This window comes from Stegostoma tigrinum, chromosome 5, assembly GCF_030684315.1.
Source record: "Stegostoma tigrinum isolate sSteTig4 chromosome 5, sSteTig4.hap1, whole genome shotgun sequence".
Taxonomy (NCBI): Eukaryota; Metazoa; Chordata; class Chondrichthyes; order Orectolobiformes; family Stegostomatidae; genus Stegostoma; species Stegostoma tigrinum.
Genome location: NC_081358.1, coordinates 102665548 through 102691772, shown reverse-complemented (window position 1 = coordinate 102691772; position 26225 = coordinate 102665548). Strand labels below are relative to the sequence as shown.

General features: G+C 43.7%; 1 protein-coding gene and 1 long non-coding RNA gene across 6 annotated transcripts in view; both read left to right on the top strand.

Moving 5' to 3' along the window:
- The window catches only part of LOC125451671 (CMP-N-acetylneuraminate-beta-galactosamide-alpha-2,3-sialyltransferase 1-like), a 78245-nt gene extending 66003 nt beyond the window's left edge, over positions 1-12242 (top strand). For all 5 annotated transcript variants that reach the window (XM_059646177.1, XM_048529132.2, XM_059646176.1 and 2 more), the window contains 2 exons: positions 6353-6472; positions 7488-12242. In XM_059646177.1, the coding sequence (XP_059502160.1) occupies positions 6353-6472; positions 7488-7661 (294 nt within the window). In that variant the 3' untranslated portion in view covers positions 7662-12242. The remainder of the gene's footprint in view (positions 1-6352; positions 6473-7487) is intronic.
- Positions 12243-24465: 12223 nt separating this feature from the next.
- LOC132209593 (uncharacterized) overlaps positions 24466-26225 on the top strand; it is a 115086-nt gene continuing 113326 nt past the window's right edge. The window contains exon 1 of the long non-coding RNA XR_009445783.1: positions 24466-24811. This is a non-coding gene — a long non-coding RNA (uncharacterized LOC132209593). The remainder of the gene's footprint in view (positions 24812-26225) is intronic.

The window sequence follows — 26225 nt, the reverse complement described above, 5'->3', positions numbered from 1 at the left end:
AGTGATAATGGGAACTGCAGATGCTGGAGAATCCAAGATAACAAAGTGTGGGTCTAGATGAACACAGCAGGGCAAGCAGCATCTCAGGAGCACAAAAGCTGACGTTTCGGGCCTAGACCCTTCATCAGAGAGGGGGATGGGGTGAGGGAACTGGAATAAATAGGGAGAGAGGGGGAGGCGGACCAAAGATGGAGAAAAAAGAAGATAGGTGGGGAGGAGAGTATAGGTGGGGAGGTAGGGAGGGAATAGGTCAGTCCAGGGAAGACGGACTGGTCAAGGAGGTGGGATGAGGTTAGTAGGTAGGAGATGGAGGTGCGGCTTGGGGTGGGAGGAAGGGACGGGTGAGAGGAAGAACAGGTTAGGGAGGCAGAGACAGGTTGGACCGGTTTTGGGATGCAGTGGGTGGAGGGGAAGAGCTGGGCTGGTTGTGTGGTGCAGTGGGGGGAGGGGACGAACTGGGCTGGTTTTGGGATGCGGTGGGGGAAGGGGAGATTTTGAAGCTGGTGAAGTCCACATTGATACCATTGGGCTGCAGGGTTCCCAAGCCGAATATGAGTTGCTGTTCCTGCAACCTTCGGGTGGCATCATTGTGGCACTGCATGAGGCCCAGGATGGACATGTCATCTAAAGAATGGGAGGGGGAGTGGAAATGGTTTGCGACTGGGAGGTGCAGTTGTTTATTGCGAACCGAGCGGAGGTGTTCTGCAAAGTGGTCCCCAAGCCTCTGCTTGGTGTCCCCAATGTAGAGGAAGCCACACCGGGTACAGTGGATGCAGTATACCACATTGGCAGATGTGCAAGTGAACCTCTGCTTAATGTGGAAAGTCATCTTGGGGCCTGGGATAGGGGTGAGGGAGGAGGTGTGGGGGCAAGTGTAGCATTTCCTGCGGTTGCAGGGGAAGGTGCCGGGTGTGATGGGTTGGAGGGCAGTGTGGAGCGAACAAGGGAGTCACGGAGAGAGTGGTCTCTCCGGAAAGCAGACAGGGGTGGGGACGGAAAAATGTCTTGCGTGCTGGGGTCGGATTGTAGATGGCGGAAGTGTCGGAGGATGATGCGTTGTATCCGGAGGTTGGTGGGGTGGTGTGTGAGAACGAGGGGGATCCTCTTTGGGCGGTTGTGGCGGGGGCGGGGTGTGAGGGATGTGTTGCGGGAAATGCGGGAGACGCGGTCAAGGGCGTTCTCGACCACTGTGGGGGGAAAGTTGCGGCCCTTGAAGAACTTGGACATCTGGGATGTGCAGGAGTGGAATGCCTCATCGTGGGAGCAGATGCGGCGGAGGCGGAGGAATTGGGAATAGGGGATGGAATTTTTGCAGGAGGGTGGGTGGGAGGAGGGTGTATTCTAGGTAGCTGTGGGAGTCGGTGGGCTTAAAATGGACATCAGTTACAAGCTGGTTGCCTGAGATGGAGACTGAGAGATCCAGGAAGGTGAGGGATGTGCTGGAGATGGCCCAGGTGAACTGAAGGTTGGGGTGGAAGGTGTTGGTGAAGTGGATGAACTGTTCGAGCTACACTGGCCCCAAACCCCACCTCTTCCTCCGTTACATTGATGACTGTATCGGCGCCGCCTCTTGCTCCCCAGAGGAGCTCGAACAGTTCATCCACTTCACCAACACCTTCCACCCCAACCTTCAGATCACCTGGGTCATCTCCAGCACATCCCTCACCTTCCTGGATCTCTCAGTCTCCATCTCAGGCAACCAGCTTGTAACTGATGTCCATTTCAAGCCCACCGACTCCCACAGCTACCTAGAATACACCCCCCTCCCACCCACCCTCCTGCAAAAATTCCATCCCCTATTCCCAATTCCTCCGCCTCCGCCGCATCTGCTCCCATGATGAGGCATTCCACTCCCGCACATCCCAGATGTCCAAGTTCTTCAAGGGCCGCAACTTTCCCCCCACAGTGATCGAGAACGCCCTTGACCGTGTCTCCCGCATTTCCCGCAACACATCCCTCACACCCCGCCCCCGCCACAACCACCCAAAGAGGAACCCCCTCGTTCTCACACACCACCCCACCAACCTCCGGATACAACGCATCATCCTCCAACACTTCCGCCATCTACAATCCGACCCCACCACCCAAGGCATTTTTCCATACCCACCCCTGTCTGCTTTCCGGAGAGACCACTCTCTCCGTGACTCCCTTGTTCGCTCCACACTGCCCTCCAACCCATCACACCCGGCACCTTCCCCTGCAACCGCAGGAAATGCTACACTTGCCCCCACACTTCCTCCCTCACCCCTATCCCAGGCCCCAAGATGACTTTCCACATTAAGCAGAGGTTCACCTGCACATCTGCCAATGTGGTATACTGCATCCACTGTACCCGGTGTGGCTTCCTCTACATTGGGGAAACCAAGCGGAGGCTTGGGGACCACTTTGCAGAACACCTCCGTTTGGTTCGCAATAAACAACTGCACCTCCCAGTCGCAAAGCATTTCCACTCCCCCTCCCATTCTTTAGATGACATGTCCATCATGGGCCTCCTGCAGTGCCACAATGATGCCACCGGAATGTTGCAGGAACAGCAACTCATATTCGGCTTGGGAACCCTGCAGCCCAATGGTATCAATGTGGACTTCACCAGCTTCAAAATCTCCCCTTCCCCCACCGCATCCCAAAACCAGCCCAGTTTGTCTCCTCCCCCCACTGCACCACACAACCAGCCCAGCTCTTCCCCTCCACCCACTGCATCCCAAAACCAGTCCAACCTGTCTCATCCTCCCTAACCTGTTCTTCCTCTCACCCATCCCTTCCTCCCACCCCAAGCCGCACCTCCATCTCCTACCTACTAACCTCATCCCACCTCCTTGACCTCTCCGTCTTCCCTGGACTGACCTATCCCCTCCCTACCTCCCCACCTATACTCTCCTCCCCACCTATCTTCTTTTCTCTCCATCTTCGGTCCGCCTCCCCCTCTCTCCCTATTTATTCCAGAACCCTCACCCCATCCCCCTCTCTGATGAAGGGTCTAGGCCCGAAACGTCAGCTTTTGTGCTCCTGAGATGCTGCTGGGCCTGCTGTGTTCACCCAGCCTCACATTTTATTAGCGTATTTAAATGAGATGTCTTGAAATTTTTCAAATTAAACATTAATATTGAATATATTATTGCTGCAAAGAACAAAATGTGTTTTTCTGACCAAACAGGTTTAGTACATGATAGAAGACTGATTATGTTACTGGTCTAGGAATCTAGAGGCCTGGACTGTTGACTTCGAGACAGAGGTTCTGTTTCCACCACAATAGATGAAGAATTTAGATTCAATTAGTTAAGCAAATATGGAATTAAAGCTGATATCAGTAATGGTGGCAGGCATCAAACCTCATCTTCGGAGGGCTTGTGGTTCATGCCACGATCACCCTGGTGAGAGTGTGAGCATTGTTCTGCATCAATCCACAAATTTCTTAGACTTGTCAAGAGCCGTGTTTTGAGGAGGTGTCCCATGTCTTCAAATAGCCATCCCTATATGAGAATAGAATCATAGAATCCCTACAGTGCGGAAATAAGCCCTTTAGCCCAACAAATTCACACCAAACCTCAGAGCATCCCGCCCAGACCCATTTCCCTATAAACCCACCTAATCTACACATCTCTGAACCCTACAAGCAATTTAGCATGGCCAATCCACCTAGTCTGCACATCTTTGGAATGTGGGAGGAGACTGGAGCACCCGGAGGAAACCCACGCAGACACAGAATGTGCAGACTCCACACAGACAGTCACCTGATTGTGGAATCAAACCCAGGTCCCTGACACTGTGAGGCAGCAGTGTTGACCGCTGTGCCACCATGCCCCCCCCCCCCCCCCTGCCGCCGCCCAAGGTCCAATATGGTCTAAGGAACTTGGAAAGAGACAGGAACCTGTATGTTCTCTAGAATGTAAGAGTCTTCGCAGCTGCCAGTTTGTCTCATACAGGCTTCCAAATGATGTCTTCAATGATCACATTAGTGGTTGAACATTAAAGGGGTAGAATCCTTCCCTTTTCACAATCACACCAGATGGTGACAGGATGCCCTCGAAACAACATGGGTACAATTGATAGTAACCTGTGTCTAGGAAAACCAGGGATGATAGGGAATCTTAATGGTCTAGCTGCTTGACTATCATTATCGCAGGGAAAGATATTCAAGAGGCAAGCTCTGGCGAAAATGGCATGATACGTTTATGACTGGAGGATTGAGTGATGAGAGGAATTTCCTGCTTCCTGTTAGAGAATAAAAATTATGAGCAGCAATAAGGCTGACAACCATTGAAGTAATCTAATATTTTGGAGCTAAACTTTTTATCTAGCCACTGATCCAGCTCTGAGATAATGGAGTGGGATATGTTTAATTGTTTGCAGCATTGCTGTTCAGACATTTGTGGATATCTTTGCATTGCTGTTAATTTGCTCACTTTATCACCTCGGATCCATGTCTCTTATGGCTATAGACCATGCTCATGTAGAGGCAAGGAACATTGTGACTTCTCCAACTCACAACCCCCACCCGCCTGACCTGTCAGTTCCTTATTATTTGGTAAGTAGTCCCACCATACTAACCACATAGCTCCCTATCATTGTCACCATTCCCTCAGTCACCCCTGTACAGTGAAGCACATCCCTAGATTTGATGTGCTCATTTTCTTCAGGATGCCAGAGACTGCCCTTTGATAAACCCCCAGACTATTAATGACCAATTCCCCCATGACTGACCGACTTGGAAGGACAGCTCTGACTGACTACAGCCCAGCTACTTCATTGACATCTTGATATCATCCCAACTGATATCCCTATAATTCTCAGGCTGCTTGTGCCCAATCTCCAGATTCAAGGGCACAGATCTCTAGACTTGCGTAGGATGAAGCACCTGACTGCCCCTGGCCAACCCTCTTGGCTGGCACTGAATGAGCCCTATGACTGACTATAGTATCCCCTGATAGTTTGCTGTTAGCCCATTAAGAACTCATTTCCTTTGACTTTCACACAACACTGTTCACTTTTAGCACATGCAGTGAACTTGCCCCTTAAGCTGCTGGCACATGCTGCAGCCCAACATTGATGTAGTACAATGCTACACAATGATATGATCACTCCCTTAGCGACTGAAACATTTGCCCTTCAGTCCTCCCACTGCCACTAATTCTATGTTAAAAAGATGGCTGAACCACAGAGGCTGCTTGTCTTAACATTAAAGACCTTGTGCAATATAAAGCAAGCTAAGACCCACAAGATGCAGCTCCATGTCAGCACTAAAAAGATAAATGGCTGTCCCTGAACACAAACCTGGTAGAAGCATGCAAGTCCTGGCTGATCCTCTGCTCCAGAGTAGATGGTTGAAGCACTGTTGATCAAGAGCACATAAGATGATGTCGTGAGCTTGATGCCTTGCCAGTACTGGGTTGCATGGATGAAATGTCCAGAAACAGAGTGGCCACTGACCATGAAGGTAAAGGAAGTAATTCCACAATAACAAGAAGCACAGCCATTCCATGAGCTGCGAAGATGCTGACGAGACAAATTGTCAGATACCAGCACTATTTTACTTGTCAAGGCTTTACACCATCTAGTTTCTCAGTTGAGGAGAGGAGGATTTGAAATGCAATGATCATACATCAGGTTGAGGTACAAATGAGATGCAAATTGATGGAGATAAGCTTGCCACGACTTGAGTTCAATGGCCTTCTCCACTCCATCTGCACAAATGCCTTCATCTTCTCTCTGATACTTCCCATTCATTCTACCACTATTACTGCATGGTCAGCCATGATCATATTGAATGGCAGAGCAGGCTCAAAGGGCCAAATGGCCTTCTCCTGCCCCATACTCTTCTCACCAAAGCTCCTGCTCCACCACTTCCCTATTGAATGCAACATCTTCCCTCACTCACTCTTTACCCACTCAGTTGTCCCACATGACCAATCGCTCTTACCCACCCAGTTGCCCCACATGACCAATCGCTCTTACCCACTCAATTGTCCCACATGACCAATCGCTCTTACCCACACACTCAAGAGATAGTAAGAACTGCCGATGCTGAAGAGTCTGAGATAACACAGTGTGAAGCTGGATGAACACAGCAGGCCAAGCAGTATCAGAGGAGCAGGAAAGCTGACGTTTTGGGTTGAGAAAGTCTGAAGAAGGGTCTCAACCTGAAACGCCAGCTTTCCTGCTCCTCTGATGCTGCTTGGCCTGCTGTGTTCGTCCAGCTCGACACCGTGTTTACTGACACTCAAGTTCAGTTTATAATTTCTTTTTAAAAGCTTTTTTTCTCAATAAGGTGATCACAAAAATAATTATCTGCCTAAAGGTAGACTGGCAAACTTGCCTTGTTCTAATTGTGATTTCCTGCTCTCCATAATTTCAGGTATTGGTCTACAGCCCACATTTTTTTAAATATGTTTATGACAACTGGAATGAGCACCATGGAAGATACTCCTCAACTGGCATGCTGGTCATAGTTTTTGCACTTCATGTCTGTGATGAGGTAAATGTGACTTCTGATATATTTCTCTTTATTCCAGTTAAAATATAAGTCCTTCAGTGCTTAGTTGCTCATTTGATAAATAACCCTTAAAAGGAGACTAAAGATCTACTTAAATTTGAGCTTAGAAGCTTGAGGGGTGATCTGATTGAGATTTTTAAAATAATGAAGGCAATTAGCCAGGTAGATTCCCTGATAGGAAAATCAAGAACAAAGGTTGCAAACTTAAAATTGAAGTCAGACCATTTAGATTGAAACCTGGAAACCCTTATTCACTCAAAGATTGTTTAACTCGAGAATTCTCTTTCCCGGAAGGTTGTGGTTCTTGTTACAACAGGGCTTTCATGATTGATAATTGTTAATGTATTAAGGGATATTTTTTCATTCATTTGTGGGATCTGGCAACCCCTGCCTGGACTAACATTTATTGCCCATCTCTTACTGCTTTGTTCTAAGTGTCTTGCTAGAGCTATTCGGAGGGCACTTAAGAGTCAACCACATTTCTGTGGGCCTGGAGTCACGTGTAGGCCAGACCAAGTAAGAATGGCAGATTTCCTTCCCTAAAGGACGTTAGTGAAGTGGATGGGTATCTATGACAGTAGACAATGGTTGCCTGATTGCTGTTAGACTGGGTTTTAATTTGGGAGTGGCATAAATTGTAAATGAGATTTAGATAAGGAGTTGCCTAATTCAATGACTAAGTTGGCTCAAGAGGGTGAATGGCCTACTCCTGGTCCTTTGATATTCTGTGAAGAAGTTGTGAATTTTAACTTGACCCTGTTAATCTCAGTGGAGTAGTTAGCTTCAGTGCCTCTGTGGAAGTAAACTGAAAAATGAGCATAACTTACCAGTGATCTTTGCAGGAAAGACTTTTACTGAGAAAAGAACCGTCTAATGCCTCCACAGTCCGTGAGAGTAGTCCTATCCATGCGATCAGTGACAAATAAAAGGGTAGAAAACTGGGATTTTCTTCTCATGTGCAGCTTTACTTTAACATCTGTGCTGCTCTGCTGTGCAGGTGAATGTTTATGGGTTTGGAGCCAACAGCTTAGGACATTGGCATCATTACTGGGAGAAGAATGCAGGCGGAGGAGCCTTCAGAAAAACAGGAGTACATGATGGAGATTTCGAAGCCAATGTCACAAAGATGCTTGCCGATGTTGGTAAAATAAATTTATTCAAAGGTACTTGACATTGTAGCACTGTGAGTGAGCTCCAGGCAAACGTTATGCATCTGTGAATATCTTTGTGTTCACTGAGGTGATGGATTGTTGAACTAGGAAATTGAACATTACATTGGAAACTCAGAAATTCAGCTCCTATTTGGAATTAGCCAAAAGAAAAGTCAGACTGCTTCTTCTCTCTTTGAATAATGTGCCTTAACTCCAGCCTTAGAAAATCATGCCTTACTAAAACGCCAATGTTTTTCTTGTTACCTATTTTACAACTACCTTTGAAGAGTCTGTTTCTCAATCCAGCCTAATTTGTACCAAATTACAAGCAATTTCTTGACCTATATCAATGGTAAATTCTTTTGATATGTTCACTATGTCTGTCCATAGCTTTAGTCTGAAAAACAGTTTTTCAGTTAGAGAATGAAGAGTAGACAGAATCTGACTATTGTGCACTATATTAAAACAAAAGAAATGTCATTAAGAACTTTTAGTTCAGTAAGAGTGATCAGATTACTTAGACAACTTTCCACTAGGACCAAATTACAACAGGATTATCAACACGAGGGAGACTGGCACAGCCAACAACCTATGGTTAAAAACATTGGTAGCAAGAATATTCTTAAATTGTAAATAAATGAAGTTTCAGAGAGGAAAAGCTAGACACTTTATTGCATAGATGAAGCCTGTAAATGAAGTGTGAAGATTCAAGAATGCTCATTGACAGATTGGAGTTAATTGGTGTTGCTGTATTTAAATTTAAGACCTCTTTTATCTAATAGAAACTAACATTTAACAGAATGTGATATGGTGTCAGCAAGTAGATATTGAGTAAGCTCAGAATCAGAGTTAGGCTATGTTTCTAATACAGTTGAGTCACCTGCTATGCTAATTATCCAGACCTGAAGTTGGGTGAACTTAATCAGATTAGTCAGCGTCACAGAATTATTTCCCAGACTGTCCATGCTATTCAGGAGGCGAGCAAACTGAAAGAAATCCCAACAATCTTCAAGCAGCTTTTTGCTGTCAAAAAATGTTAGTGCCTCATGAAACATTGAGGGTTAGGCATTTTTCATTTTCTTACAAATCGTGTTGAAAGTCACTATCACATCTTCGACTTTATATAACAAGCCATCCCCAACACCAAAACAAAATGTTCAGATTCTTTTTTGCTGAAGTCAGTGACCTTTACTCTCATTACATTAACATCCTGAAAGGACACTGATCTGATTATGATATTAACCAGTGAAGTACTTAATTGGATTAGGTTTCATACAGAAGTATGTCTGTTTGGGCTAATAGGGATATATAATTGTTTCTGCTTCCCTGCCCTGATCTGCAACAAATTGGTCTTGGTATTTATTCTCACTGTTTGATGACTCTGAATGGCAAGACTATAAATCCAGAAAGACTAGGGAATTGAATCTGAATACAGACTTCACCTTAAGTAACACTGCTACTGTTCACTTGCTGCCGTGGAGTAAGAGAATGAAACAGCCAGGATTTCTGCTCCTAATCACTATACTGTTGGAAAGCATACTCTTGTGGCTATTGGCTCAAGATGGGATCAGATTCAGTGTGGTGCTGTCTCAGTTGTCAAAGTAGCTTGCTGGCACTCGCTATTGAGGCTCACTCATAAAGAATGGCTTCACAAATTCAAATCAAACCATACTCCAGCAGAGCCACCTTCTCTCCTGAAAAGTTCTCAAGTCTCCTCACTGTTCAACCAATGTGCTGGCCAGTGTTATTCTCCTGTTGATGGACAGAAATGTGTGCTTATCTACATGGTCATTTTAGGCATTGAAGTAGAAATGAAACTGAACAAGGCAAATCCACTACACCGACAGAATGAAAGTTGAAAAACACTACCTCATACACTGAAAACTGGACTATGAAAAGAAGCAAAACCAAACAACTATTTGATGAGAACAAATTGCTTTAAACTGGCTGTAAAGTGCTTTCCATGACTTGTGCTGTGGAGTAACAGAAAAAAAAGACATGAAGGCATTTCTTGTGTTAATGCATCGTAGTTTAGTCAGCCGTCTAGCAATTACATAAGCAAGCTAAAGTCTTAGAAAAGATGCTTGAAGATGGCTAAGTTGAAATTGATGGACATCAATAATGTATGTGTGCAAGTTCATTAAAATGCCTTGTTCTCATGTTATCGGGTGAAGCCAGCAGAGTTATTTAGGGGACTAATATATACATGCGTGGCTCTTCACTTTCTGCTTGAAAAGACTGTCAGAGGAGAGAGAATACCTCAAGAATTCTGTGTCATCTGATGGAAGGTGAACTTTGAAGTGAAGCTATAAGGGGTAATTCCTGCCATCCCATTCCTCCTTATTCCCCCATACTCCTATAGTGGTAGTTGAACTTAGATCTACAACACTATTGGCCTATTTGCAAATCTCATATGTCCCCAGTGGGTGTCAAAAGGAGTTTTGAGTTATCCCTACAAAACTAGAAAGCGGGAAGTTATTAACTGTGTTTATCAAATTAATTGATGAAATGGAAAGATGCTGCTACTATAATAGCTCCTGAATAAATAATAAAGGGCTGTATTGTTGCACAGAATTTTCAGTAAGTTGTGTGTTAATGACAGCCAGCTAGTAATCTGCCTTTCAAGGTTCTGATGATGGCCACCTCAACTGCAGGCTTTCAAGGAATATCTTTCTATCCTAAACTAAGACTTGAATTACAGGCCAATTCAATAGTCGAGATTTTTGAATACTTGAAAAGAGTCAATGAGAAAGAAATTTGAATTTCATTTACAAAGTTCCAAACTCTGTATCTCAAAATCACTGTTTGAAAGTAGAATTGTAGTACCTTGATTCTTGTGTCACTTGGTCTTAATAACTTCAGATTAAAAAGTATAACCAAATGAATGTGGTATGTAATTTAAAACCAAATTAAACCTCCAAATTAGGTCACTTATTAAATTGGCTGCAGTACTGAGCTGGAAAGACCGTGACCGTTCCAACTTTGGTCCTTATTTGGTGCTGAATAAAGGTGATCTTAGCATTACAGTGTCAATGGTACTGGAAATGGCTTCACTGGCCCATAAGATAGATAGAGAAAGAATCAACAGTGTTTTGATCATTATCAATGTTCATTTAGACCCTGCTGCAAAATGAAATGCTGTGCATTACTGAAGATGCAGTAAATTGCCTGTTCACACACGCATGAAGAATAGAAGGGAGTCACCAAACAGTCACTGCCACATGTAGGAGTGTACCTAGTTATGAGACAGGGGGCTCATTTTGTCTTTAGATATCAGTTCAGTCACCAGTTACACATCTATCCCAATTTTTATTTCCACTGAAGTTGATAGAAGAGAAGTTTGAGACAATTGTGTAGCTTGAGACTGAAACTATAATGCCTATAATTTCAAGACTTTCCCCAATATTCTTTGGAGGACGAAAATGGAAAGTTTAGCTTTTATTTTGCTTGTGTGTTTTTTTTAATTTCTGGGATAGAAAATGGGAATGGGATGATAAGTTTAGTGAAGTACTTCTGAAATGATGTGATGTATTGTGACTTTTTAGTTCATTCAGTGCCTTTCTGTGTCGATACCAGATATAATATTGTGATTATAGGTGTTCAAATTAGAAGGATGGAGAGGAAAAGTAGGAGAGATAAAGAATTAATGATCGCAATTTTTTAACACTCTTATTTAACTCTTCCGTTGGGTTTCCTCTGGTCATTCACCACCAGACAGCTTGAATAATGCTTCTCTATGAAATTAGCAGTGAAGCCAGTCGGCAAGTGAATGGTCAGTTTCCTTCAGTACTGTCCATAGGTCCCATCCTATTTCAAAAGCATTCCCATGGTGGTGTCAATGAGAGCTTTCCCTTCCCTGTTCTCACCATGGCACAGGACTTCATTGCAAGCTTGAAACTGCCCAAAAATATTCAATGTCTATTGTTCATAGCACCACTGTTTAATTGTCATTGAATAAGAATGTTAGAACTCAGAGCAAAAGTAGGCAATTCAACCCTTTTAGAGCCTGCTCCACCTTTAGATACAATCATGGTTGATCATTTCTCAGCTTCAACTCCACTTTTCTGCCTGTTTTCCATAATCTGTTTCTATTAAAATCTTTCTCCTCCTTTAAATTTACTCAATGTCCTAGCATCCACTACAGTGAATTCCAGAGAATCACGACCCTTTGAGAGAAGTAATTTCTCCCCATGTGTCTGATTTCTCTGATATGTAACTTGATAATGTTATAGTTGCTTACATTTCCAACAATTTATGATTAGGATTTTTTTATGATTATATTTTCATTTGACGTCAAATCCCTCTGTAATGATCTGGAATAATGGGATTTTCAACAATGTTTTGGGTTCAGTGCCATAGAATTGTATTTTAGCTAGCTCCACTCACTTCCAACCCTGTCCTTGCCATTTATTTTGAGAGAAATTGCATTTTAAAAAGGAAGTTGCTTCCCTCACACTTTCGGATAAATCACCCAAATCAGTGTTATAAAAATTCACCATAACTTCCATGTTTCTGTACCCTGTGCTTCCAAACACAAAGCTCAGAAACTCAGGATAAAAAAAGTATGGAGCTGGGTGAACACAGCAGGCCAAGAAGCATCTCGGGAGCACAAAAGCTGACGTTTCGGGCCTAGACCCTTCATCAGAAAAGGGGGATGGGGAGAGGGTGCTGACATTAATAGGGAGGGAGGGGGAGGCGGACCGAAGATAAGATAGAGGAGAAGATAGGTGGAAAGAAGAGTGTAGGTGGGGAGGTAGGGAGGGGATAGGTCAGTCCAGGAAGGATGGACAGGTCAAGGTGGCAGGATGCATCCTAAAACCAGCCCAGCTTGTCCCCGCCTCCCTAGCCTGTTCTTCCTCTCATCTATCCCCTCCTCCCACCTCAAGCCGCACCTCCATTTCCTGCCTTCTAACCTCATCCCGCCCCCTTGACCTGTCTGTCCTCCCCGGACTGACCTATCCCCTCCCTACCTCCCCACCTATATTCTCCTCTCCAGCCATCTTCTCCTCTATCCATCTTCAGTCTGCCTCCCCCTCCCTCCCTATTTAAGTCAGAACCCTCTCCCCATCCCCCTTTTCTGATGAAGGGTGTAGGCCCGAAACGTCAGCTTTTGTGCTCCTAAGATGCTGCTTGGCCTGTTGCGTTCATCCAGCTCCAGACTTTGTTATCTTGGATTCTCCAGCATCTGCGGTTCCCATTATCTTAGAAACTCATGTTTTTTGAAATAATCGTTGAACCATCCCAACACTTCCACTGATTTTGTTTGAACTCATGCCCACATCCCTCAGGTGGCACCCTTTGGCTTATATTTCTTCACCAAGTTCTTTCAACCAAAATATATATACTTCACGCTTCTTAGCATAAAATTTATGGTTCATTAAATTTCATTTGCTTTGTGTTTATGTTTAATATGCCATTAAAATCAGCGGTGTTTGTACTTGATATCCCCCTAAACAACACTTTATTTACCAGTCTGAAAACAACTATTCAGCACTACATTCACCTTTCCTTGTCACTCATTCAACTTTGAATCCATGCTATCATTGTCCCATTTGTTTCATGCACTTAGACTTCGCTGACAAGCCTGTCGTGTATTCAAACTTATTAACCTTTTGGATGTGCATATTCCAATAACTTTTTCAATATGACTTGACAGTAAAGATAAATGTCAAGTACTTATTTAATACTTGAACCATCACCTCCAGTTGTAGATCCCCGTTTTGGTCTCTAACTGTCCTCATCCTCCTTCTTACTACCTTTTCTTAACCTATGTGCTGGACTCTGCTGCCATTTTGTGCTGAATTTAGTCAGGCAGGTACAAGCGAGCATTGACAATCCCATGGAATGACAAAAAAGGGTTTCTGGATACCTTGCTGTCATTTCCAGGCTCCTTCACAATTTCCACATGCACTTGGTTGGCTCGTTATTAAGGCTGGCATGTGAAGAATGACCACTTGGGTACGAGACATCATCTGTACCCCTGAAAGTTGGAGTGAGGCAAAAATGAAATGAATGTTATTTTGACTAGTTTAGTGATTGTAATAACAAATATAAACAGATATTAATCATTCAGAGCTCATAGCCTGGTGCATGAATCACCAAAAAAATTACTATGTGGGGAAAAGAGTTTAGGAAGACAACTAAAATGCTGGCATTTGCAGCAAAAGAAATTGAATAAAAAGTAGGGAAGTTTTACCGTAGTTTGTACACGTCCTTAGTAAGAATGCAGTGCTATCTACAGTTTTAGCCTCCTTACTTCAAAAGGGTTATAGTTTCATTAGAACCATTTGGGACAGTTTCTGTCGACTCACTGTTGGGCTAATCATATGAAGAATGTATGAACATGTTGGGCTGTACTCATTGGAGGTTCAAAGAATGGGAAATGATCTTGCTAAATGTATAAGATCCTGAGAGGGCTAGGTAGCAGGGATATGGAAAGGATGTTTCCTCTTGTGGTATGAGATTAGAAATAGTAAGTTTAATAAAACCAGAATGAATTAATAAGTTTAAAAGTAAGGGTCTCCCTTTTAAGGCAGAGATTATAAGAAATGTGTCCTCTCTGAGTCATCAGCCTTTGGAATTTTCTTCTCAAAGCAGTGAAGGATGGGTCATTGAACTTAGTCAACATGAAATGGATAGATTTTTGATACATAAGTGAGTCAGTCGTTAAGGAGGAGCAGTGAGAACAGTGAAGTTGAGACCACAGCAAATTCAGACATGATCTCATTAAATGGTGGAGCAAGATTGAAGGACCAAATGACATTGCTGCTTCAATTCAAAAAAAAATTCTGGAAATGCCACAGGTTGTTGCAAAAGGGGTGACCTAGTAGCTCAGTGGTTAGCACTGCTGCCTCACCATGCCAGAGAGCTGAGCAACTGTCTGTGTAGATTTTCCATATTCTCCCCATGTCTGCGTGGGTTTCCTCTGGATGCTCCGGTTTCCTACCACTGTCCAAAGTGGTGTAGGTTAGCATGGATTGGCCATGCTAAAATTCCTATTGTGCTCAGGGACATGCAGAGTAGATGGATTAGCAATGGGAAATGCAGAGATACAATGACAGGCTAGGAAGGTGAGTCTGGGTGGGATGCTGCCTGGGGGGTCATTTTTCACTTGATGGCTGAATAGCCTGCAACCACACTGTAGGGATTCCATGAAAAGCCTGAACTGGTCTGCCCAAGTTCTTTAGGTAAAGAAGCTTACTTTTGTTACTAGGCCTTTATGTAGCTCCAATCTGATGGTTGAGAACTACCCTCTTAGATGCCTTAGCAAGCTACTCAGCTCAAACAGAAGGTCCAGCAGCACTTACTCAGGGTAACTAACAATCAATGCCAGCCTTAACAGCAGAGCCCATATCCTGAGAATAAACAAAGAAAACAGAAATTCTCTTACTCTTCTTCCATCCTCTGAGTGAATCATTTCCAATACTTGTATTTGTTGTCTGTTAAGAAAACTGTGTACATATTTGTCATGGGTATTTTACAGGATAATTTTTTTAAGTTAATTGATAGATATGTGAATATTTTGATATTCCTGGCAGTTTAGATTCACTAACGCAATTTTATTTCTATCAATGATAAAATTACTGAAATTGCATCCATATTTAATGAATGTTATTCATCATAATGATGGTTAGGGCAATATGTACCAAGCTACTCTTTTCAGCATTCACTGTTTGACTCGCTGGAAGGATGTACTGATTAAAATAACCCAATTCCTATCCTTTAATGTGGATTGTCATTGACACATTATCCTGTATTTGTAAAGGGAGAAGCCTTTATACTTGTAGATTACTCATTTACTTTCAAGCTTCTTTGTGGTCAAGGAAAATGGTGCCACCTGTAGCAGTCATCTGACAGAGAGCCATTCCTTTCTTGTGACATCATAGCTGTTGGCAATGTTCAGGGCAAACCTCAAACATAGACAATTAAACCTTTTGCACAGGATGCCGGCTCTTGGTTGTTGTAAATGAGTAATAATCTCCAACCAGAGGTGGAGACCAGCACCCTCAGTATTGTACTCAGCTAGGAAGAGAAATGGAATGAAAATTAACAACAGCTAGAATAACTGGTCCAGGTTGCTGCCCCTGCTTTTCCGTGTTAGAAAATGAGCACAAGACACTGAATCGTGTCCAAATATTGGCTGCTTAATGTGCTGCCACTAGTGTATACCTCTGATGGGAGTCAGTGCCTTTGGTGAAGGAGGGCAGAAAGAGAAAGTGTTTGCAATTAACCGTTCTGATATGGGGAGTGTTTAAACACTAGAGGCAATTTTCCAAGTCCATACCAATGATGGGATCTATCAAGCAGCAACCGTGTTTCAAAGTCATGGAAATGCTGTGAGTTTCCATTATAGCTATTGATTAAATGCGCAGTCCTAACCCAGACAGTGGATATAAATGGTGTGTGTCAGCAGCATGCAAATGACCTTCTGATTTATGCTTCGATTGCCCCCACTACGCAACATTCATTTTCCAAACATTGCCTTGTGACAACAATTCCCCAGTGATCTTTGGCAGATTATTGATTGTTGGCCAATTTCTAATTCAAAATCAACCAGATTTCAATCAGGTTTGTTCCTTATGTATAACAAAATACTGTAACTATGTTGTCAATGAAAATCAATGTTTTATATACAAATTATTTCTCAATGTATTTCTGACTATGCAATACAATTAAGCCCAATAAAATATTGTAACTATTGCGTTTTTTTTGCCTCTTGATGTCTTGCTTCACTTCCCTTGCATCAGGGAGGTTCCTCCCACAGTGTATTTGTAACATCAGCTTAATGATGGTGATAAGCTTAATTAAATGCTTAGTCTGCAGTTCTAATGGTCCATTGGTTGTGCTGCTTTTGTTGTGACATAAGACAATAAGATGAAAATGTGAAGTAAGCCATTCAGGTCTGCTCTACTATTCGGTAAGATTGTAGTGGAACTGATAGTGTTTAACTCCACTTTTCTGCTTCTTCCCCCATATGCCTTCAATTCTAAAAAAATCTATGTATCTCAATGTTGAATATACTTAATGATCCAGTCTGCACAGCTCTCCATGAAGGTAAAGAATTCAACAAATTCACCACCCTCTCAGGTAAAAAATTCCTCCTCATCTCTGTCTTAAAAGGGCAACCCAAAATTCTGAGATTATGCTCTCGAATCCGTAGACTGACCCACAAGCGAAAACAACATTTCTGCATCTAGCCTGCCAAGTCCTTTAACCAACTTGTAGGCTTCGATAAGATTGTCTCATTCTTTTAAACTGCAATAGAGTCCCGACCTACTCAAGCTCTCTCGTAAGACAGATAGGCTGGCCATATGGGCTGATCAGAGGCGAATGGAATTCAATCTGGGTAACTGTGAGGCAGTGCACTTGAGAGGGATAATCAAGACAAGGGAGTACTTGGTGACCCTGGGAAGACGAGAGGTACGTTGGTATGCATGTCCTCCAGTCCCTTAAGACAGGTAGATAAAGTGATTAAGAAGATGTAGGGGAAACTAGCCTTTACTGGTTGAAGTATGGAGTTTGAACATGGAGGTTATGCTGAAACTGTACAAAAAGTTTGCTGACCACTACTGGTCACAGATATTCAGTCAGAAAAACACAGCTCTCTTTGTCTTCTGTGCCCAAGCCAATTTTGTGTTCACTTTGCCAACTCACCATGGATCCTATTGGACTCAATCTTCTGAACCAGCCTGCCATGAGGGACCTTGTAAAACAAATGAGTGAAGCCCATGCAGACACATCCACTGCCCAACCCTCATCAATCTTCATCATTTCCTCAAAAAAACTCAAACAAGTTTGTGAGACAAGACTTCCCATCATATAAAGCAATGCTGACTATCCCTAATATGTACTCTTTTCCAAATATGAGTAAATGCTGTCTCTAAAAATCTTCTCCAATAATTTTCGTATCACTGTTTGAAAGTTCACCGGCATATACATTCCTGGATTATCCCTGCTGCTCTTCTATAACAAAGGAACAACATCATCTAGTCTCCAATCTTCTGGGACTTCACCTCTGGCTAAAGAGAAAGAGGGTTCTGAAGAAATGTCACTGGACTCAAAACATTAACTCTTCTTTCTCTCCACGGATGCCTCAGATCTGCTACATTTCTCCAGCAAATTCTGTTTTTGTAGCAGTTTTTCAATCTCTGAAACCCTTCTGGAATGCAGTGGATTCTGGAATATTTTGAATTAATTCCTCTATCATCTCTGCAGCCTCTTCCTGTAAAACTCTTAGATGGAGGACATCAGATCCATCAACTTGATTGACAACGCAAAATATTGGTTTAAATTATCTGTAATTTCGCTATTTCCCCCATTATCAATTCCCAGGTGACAACATTCAAGAGTCACACAATCACTTTAGCTCTTCTTTCTACTTTATACCTGTAGAAGCTCCTGCTGTTGTCTTTATATTTCTTACCAATTACATTGTGTGGTGATTAGAACCAGGTTGATCTTGTGCGCTACAAAATTCTTGATTGGGGTTGTTAACCTGGGCCAATCAGGAAAGCCTTGGCTGACCAATTTAACCAAGAGATTACAATTTCCTCACTTCAGGAGACTGGCTCCTAAGCTGGGCTGGCCACAGTCAGTGTACCTTGTCTTAGTAAATAAAGTGTGACTTGCTGATGGGAACCAGCCTCTGTGCAGTTATTTTAGTGGCAATGGGACAAAGCAGGATGTGCCTGAAGAATATTCACTTGCAACTGTCAGCTTGGAGTTGGGGTAAGCATTTCTGGCACCGTGTCTCTATTTGGGAAACTTGAATCATTTGACCCTGCTGTTGAAGACTGGGCCAAAATGTGGAAAGATTGTGATATTTTTTCCAATCAAATGACATTGGGGCAGATAAAAAGCAATGATTAATCCTTCTGACTGCATGTGGGCCTGTGGCAATTTTGGTTATAAGCAGTTTAACTTTCCCAGAGGCACCAGACACTTAAAAACTTCCAAGAGGTGACGGGGTTGGTTAAGGAATATTACGAGCCCAAGCATCCACTAATCCTGAGCTGCTATCAGTTTTATTCAGCTGCTGCAGAACAGGGGGAATCTGTATCAGGATTTTTGAGAGGTTGAGATGACTGGCAGAAGCATACAATTTTGGGTTAACAACAGCGTGTGAGATGCTCAGAGACCATTTGGTATATAGGATTAATGATGTAACCATACAGAAGTGCCTACTAACTGAAGCCCAACTGGACTTCACACAGGCACCGCAGCTGGCCTTGTCATTAGGAAATACAAGTGGAGCATGGGAACTACAGGGTATCCCATTGGGAGTGGCCACTTTCTCCTGTCCAACTAAACTTGGGGAACACCACTGGAGTGTAGGTAATTGCAGCGCCTCATGCAGGACATCTCCTGAGCAGAGGGACCCTAGGTCAACCCACAGCAGAACCCCACAACAAAGCTGAGCTTCACCCAAGTGGCGAAACAGTTCTTCAGGATCTGTGCCAGCAAGTCATTGTAGTTGCTGCTGATATGCGGCGTTGAGACAGCAAAAGAGTCTTACAAGGCATAACTCCATTAGGAAAACTAGGCCAATACCCAGGAGAGTACATACCCTGGAAAGTTCCCCAACATGTGGGTTGGAACAATTAAACTACTTTATAATTGGCTATGATATGAGTGTTACTATGAAGGTTTGGTTAAATGATCACCCAGTTCCCATGGAGGTCAATACCGGTGCAGCTGTATCAGTGGTTGTGGAATCTGTCTTTAATAAGATTTTGCTCAGGACTCCAATTTTAACTTGCTCAAGACCTCAGCCAGACTGAGAACATGTACTGGAGAACTGTTGCAAATTAAAGGTATAACTTTGCTTCTCATCTCTTGTGAGAAGTAATTGGTGCAGTTACCCCTGATTGGAGTAAAGGTTTGGGTGCAAGTCTACTGGGACAGAATTGGTTGAGGAAACATTCACCTTGATTGGCTCCACATTTGTCAGTGAAGTCCTGGTGAAAGCCCAGGAGTTTTTCAAAAGGGGCTTGGGCCTTTCAAAGGGACAAAAAAACCACTTTACATGCAGGCTGCAATGCAACTCCAAGACTTTGCAGGGCTCACTCAGTGCCAGGTGCCTTGTGGGCAAAAGCAGAGGCAGAAATCAGGAGGCTGGAGAGTGAAGGAGTCATCAAACTGATGAAGTTTGCAGAATGGGCAGCACCGGTCATACCGATTGTGAAGCCTGACGGCTCGGTTTGTCTTTGTGGGGATCTTAAACAAATGGTAAATATGTTCTGACAGCCGGATAAATACCCAATCCCTCACATCGAGGACTTGTACACAAAGTTGGTGGGGGGGTTCAAGGAGTGCTGTCCTTTACAAAGCTTGACATGAGCCATAGACATGAGTCTATCTGCAATTGCGACTGAATGAGAAGTCCCAGAAGTGCTCTAAAATTAATACCCATAAGGGTTTATATCAATGTACAAGACACTGCCATGTGGAGTATCATCAACTTGTGCTCTTTTCTAATGGACCATGGAGAACATTTTACAAGGTCTACCCCAGTTATCGCTTATCTAGAGAACGTACTGATAACAGGGAAGGCCAATACAGAGTGCTTGGAGGACATGGATATACTGTTTTAAATGTTTCTCCCAGGCAGGCATATACCTTTAGACTGGCGAAACATGTGTTCCAGGCACCCCAATGACTTATCTGGGTTAGAGAGCTGACAAAATTGGATTATATTTGTTAGAAGATGATAAAGTAGAACAAAGAACATTACAGCACGGCAACAGGCCCTTCACCTTTTAAGTCTGCACCGACATGTTGCCCATCACAACTAAAACCCCTACCGTTCCAAGGACCATATCCCTGTATTCCCATCCTATTCATGTATTTGTCAGGATGCCCTTTAAAAGTCATTGTCTTTCCTGGCAGCGAGTTCCAGTTACCCACCACCCTCATTTTTTGTTTTAAAAAAAGCCTCATATATCACCTTTAATCCATGCCCCTCATACCTTAAACCTATGGCCCCCTGTAACTGACTCTTTCACCCCGGGGAAAAAGCTTTTGACTGTTCAGTCCATCCATGCCCTTCATAATTTTGTAGACCTCTGTCAGGTCGCCCCTGAACGTCTGTTGTTCCATTGAGAACAACCCAAGTTTCTCTAACCTCTCCTTGTAGCTAATGCCCTCCAGACCAGGCAATATCCTGGTAAATCTTTTCTGTATCCTCCCCAAAGCCACCATATCCTTCTGGTAGCATGGCGACCAGAATTGAACACAATATTCAAAATGCAGCCTAACTAAGGTTCTATAAAGATGCACCATTACCTGCCGATGTTTAAACTCAATGCCTCGGCTGATGAAGACAAGCATGCCATATGCCTTGTTGACTACCTTTTATACCTGCGTTACTACTTTCAATGACCTATGTACCTATACACCCAGATCCCTCTGCCTGTCAGTACTTTTAAGGATTCTGTCATTTACTGTGTATTTTCCATCTGGATTAGACCTTCTAAAATGCATTACCTCACATTTTTTCTGGATTAAACTCCATCTGACATTGTTCTGCCTGCCTACTAACTGAAGTCCAACTGGACTTCACACAGGAACTGCAGCTGGCCTTGTCATTAGGAAATACAACAGGTGGAGCATGGGAACTACCGGGCATCCCATTGGGAGTGGCCACTCTTTCCTGTCCAACTGACCTTGGGGAACACCACTGGAGTGTAGGTAATCGCCAACCCAAGTCACCAACCAATCTATATCCAGCTGTATCCTTCAATGGTCCTCATTGCTGTCCGCAATTAGACCAACCTTTGTGTCATTGGCAAACTTACTAATCAGATCAGTTACAAACTCATCCCTGAGAAACCACTAGTCACAGCCCTCCATTCATAAATGCACCTTTCCACTGCTACCCTCTGTCTTCTATGACTGAGCCAGTGTTTTTTTTAATCAATCTTGCAAGCTCTGCTCCCGTGTGGTTTTAACTTCTGTATCAGCATACCATGCGGGACCTTGTCAAAGGCTTTACTGAAGTCCATGCAGACAACATCCGCTGCCCTACCCTTGGCGATCATCTTCGTCATTCCTCAAAAAACTCAACCTAGTTAGTGAGACACTACTTCCCCTTCACAAAACCATGTTGCCTCTTGCTAATATGCCCACTGATTTCCAGGTTGGAGTTAATCCTGTCTCGAAGAATCCTCTCCACTAATTTTCCTACTGCTGACATAACACTCACTGGCATGTAATTAGCTGGATTATCCTTGGCACCTTTCTTAAACAAAGGAACAACACTGGCTATTCTTCAATCCTCTGGGACCTCCCCTGTAGCCAGTGAGGATACAAAGATTTCCCTCAAAGCCCCAGAAATTTCCTCCCTTGCCTCTCTCAGTTCTGGGGTATATCCCATCAGGCCCTGGGGACTTCTCTACCTTAATGTTTTTCAAGACCCCCAATACCTCCTCCCTTCTGATCTCAACATGAACCAAACTATTTACACACCCTTCCCCAAACTCATGTCGTGGTTATTATTAAAATTGTCACGATAGAGTTAGCAATTAATACTAAAGACTCAGAGTCAGGTTGTCATGGATAAGAGCAAGTTCTTTATTTCAGACTCTGCGCAGAGGATGCGTTCCTCCCACCACTGGAGTAAGAGGAAGGCGCGCTCCACGCTTGACTTCATCAGGTTTTATACATATGCTGGTGCTGGGCAGGTGACATTAAGACTTACACAATTAACTGAACCAGTACAATTCAATACCATATATAGAAATCCTCTGCGAGCTTGTTCACGTAGTGATGTACTATACAAAGCTTATATACTTCCTTATTTTGCCCACCGTAGCCAGGTACGGTCTACCTCATCTTACTCAGGTAGCCATGTACTCTACAAGCTCATGCAGGTGCTCACGTAGCAATATGGTTTTGTTTATATACTTCTGCCATTCCCTTAACCATTTCTAAAGATATTGTTCAAGGTTGATCACTCAAAATTTTCCATCACAATTCCCTCCTTTTGTCATATAATGACAATATCTGACAAAATTTTGAATGCTCAATAAGAGGCTTTCATGCTGCGACATACAATTTTGCTGCAAACATCTGGTTATTTAAGAATGTTTATCAGGCATAGTCTCTCCTTGACAGGCTTTCAACAATACCTTCATTAATCCTAAATACACACAGATTACATAAAACTTCTAATGTATCTCAACTTTGCTCATACACATCACCTCAGCTCTGATAGCACGGGGTCTAACTGAAATCCCAGTCTAATCAAGCGCTGTTTCCTGGTTGAATGGGGGTACCCATTCATTTAAACATCCCAATTCCACTAGCTCCTCTGCATCTACTCGTTTAACCCTTTGGTATCTGCTGGACACTGTAGACACAGTTAATTGTTGCAAACCTTTATATAGGCAGGGTCCTCACGCTCTCCTTGCCTCGCTACTGCTTGGGTCTAGTGTATCTAAGTCATCAAACTCATACCTGTCCAGGGGGTCTGCTACGGTAATGACAACCCTCTCCATACCCCCGGTCCTGACAACCCTGCCATATAAGCTGGGGGGGAGACTCCTGTCTATCAAACCGCACAGGTATATTCCTTCATCCGTGTGTTCTACTACACTAATCGTTACCCTGGCCTCTTCCCCTGTTGCTTGGGTTATCCTGATTCGACCGTTCATATTGGGGCTCCCTAGTGCTGTGGTTGACCCCTCTATAGACCAATCCCATGACCCGCATGGATCCCGACTCAAAAAATTTTCATCTATTCCATTCTTCCTATAATGGTCACGCCATAGGTTACATGTGAATATGCCTGTTTCTCCCTTAGTCAATGTTGCTGTGTAATTCCCTGCTCCTCCCCATGCCAGTCCCAGCAGGGCAATCACTAGGAGACGGGCTGTTCCTTTCCTATTGTTTCCTCTGGTGCGGGCAATGGTTCCGGCACTCACTTGCAGTGACTAGCGTGAATCCACTTCACTCTTTCCGCCACCTTGACCGCTGTCTGCGTTACGAGGAGAACTTGGAACGGTCCCAGCCACCTTTTAGCTTTCCAACTCTTCCTCCTGAAGTCCTTTACCACTATCCAGTCTCCTGGCTGCAAGTCATGCAGTTTTCCTCTGGCTGATTGCGGTAGAGCTTCCTTTACTTCAGCCTGTATCTGAGATAAAATTGTGGAGAGGTTTGCACAATAATGTAACATTTCATCCTCACAATGACTTGTCAGGGTCCTTACAACAGGTTTTGGTCCAATTCCGGTATTAGGTGATCTGCCAAACAGCATTTTGAACGGACTAAGATTTGCCCTTCCCCTAATTCTGGTCCTCATATACATTAATACCACGGGCAGGGCCTTTGTCCAAGTTACCCCCATCTCATCACAGCACTTTGCTAGTTTGTTCTTTAAGGTAGCATGTTCCCTCTCTATAACTCCTCCGCTTGCAGGATGATATGTACAATGCTGTCTTAAATCTATTCCCAGGTATTCTCCTATCTGCCTGAGGGCTTGGTTCACAAATGGTGTGCCATTATCACCACTAATATTCCTTGGAATGCCCCAGCGTGGGATAATCTCAGTTAATAAGGCCTTTGCTACTGCACTGGCATCTTGTTTAGCCGTTGGGAAAACCTTCACCCACTTAGAGAACATGTCTACCATCACTAAACAGTATTTCTTTTCTTCACTTGGGGACAATTCGATAAAATCCATTTGTATATATTCAAATGGTTCTTGCGGTGCAGGGTGGGCACCCGGTGTCATTTTTATTCCCTTCCCCACATTGTTAGTAGTGCAAATGACGCACCGGTCACAAAATTTTTGGGAATAATTAGTAAAGCCCTTAGTATACCAATGCGTGGAGATACTTCTCAACATCCCCCCTTTTGACACATGGTCCTTTCCATGTGTCAGCTTAGCGTAATAAGGGAACAGTGCCCTTGGTAAGCACGGCTTGTCATTGGGTCCATGCCGCACCCCTTCCTTTAACTTGCCTCCCGCTCTTGACCACCTTTTCTTTTCGTCTGGTGTAGCCTGCATCTGGAGGTCCTGCAAATCAGCCGTTGGAACAGGGGTTATCAGCATTTGCAGACTTACGCGTCGGCTGCAGGTCTCAGCTCTGCCGCGTCTGCTTTTGCATTACGTTGTGCGACCGGATCAGTTTTCCCTGAGTGTGCATCACATTTGCAAACAGCAATGGAGGTGGGTAAAAGGGTTGCCTTTAAAAGATCAGAAATCAAGTTATGATGGGTAATTGGTTTTCCCGCTGACGTCCGGAAGCCCCTATGCTTCCATAGGATTCCAAAATCATGAGTGACCCCAAAGGCATATCGGCTGTCTGTAGAGATAGTAACAGATCTGCCTTCTGCTAGCTTGCATGCTTCGGTAAGAGCGACCAGCTCTGTGGCTTGCGCAGATAGGTATCTAGGGAGGGGTTCTGCCTTTAATATTTTGTGTGACGTGACTATAGCGTGTCCCACACAGTTTTGGCCCATTTTTTTTATTTCTGAACGCAGAGCCGTCCACAAATAGCTCTAACTCAGGGTTTTGTAATGGGGTATCTTGTAGGCCTGGTCGCGGACTACAGACTTGGTTGGTGACAGCTACACAGTCATGCGGTTCACCGTCACCCTCCGTGGGGAGAAGGGTGGCAGGATTAAGTATTGTACACCTTTTAACTGTGATGTTTGGCATTTCTAATAATATTGTGTTGTACCTCAGCCACCTCGCCGCTGACATATGCGCTGTTTTCTGCTCCGAGAGAAGCAGTGAGACTGCATGCGGTACCAATAATGTTAATTCACTGTATCCTGCAATGTCTCTGGTGGCTGTTACTGCCTTTTCAGCAGCCACCACTGCCCTTAAACAAGTAGGTAGTCTTGCTGCTACAGGGTCTAGATTTGCGGAGAAGTAAGTTTCTTCCCATGTTCCTGCAACAATACAGATGTCATACACTCATGTTTCTCATCTACTGTCTGAGTAAAAGGCTTGTTTGGGTCAGGAAGTCCCAGGGTTGGTGCGGACTGCAGAGCTAACTTCAAGTCGTTAAACGCCTTTTCAGCTGCCAGAGTCCAGCTAAGCAAACTGTGTGCCTGAAAGCTCTTTCCATGTGCTATGTTACTTAAGGGGGCTTCGAGGACAGCATAATTGGGGATAAAGGTTCTGCAATATGAGCACATTCCTAAAAATGACATCAATTGCTTCTTGGTTTTGGGTTTGGGAATTTCCTGGATTGCTCTTACTCTGCTTTGCTGTAGGGTTTTACCTTGTTCTGATATCAAATGTCCCAGGAACTTGACCTGTTTTTGTACAAATTGTAATTTAGAGAGACTCGCCTTGTGCCCCTCCTTAGCCAGGTGACATAATAAGGACACTGTGTCTTTTTCACATTGTTCTTTAGTTGGAGCTGCAATAAGACAGTCATCCACATACTGTAGGAGGGCTGTCTCTGGAGATGGGACCAGTGGCTCTAGGCTTTTCTTTAAGGCTTCATTGTCAATTGTGGGTGATGCACAATATCCTTGGCATAATCTTGTAAATGTATAGCCTTTCCCTTAAATGAGACGGTGAACCAATACTGGCTATCAGGATGTACAGGGATGCTGAAAAATGCATC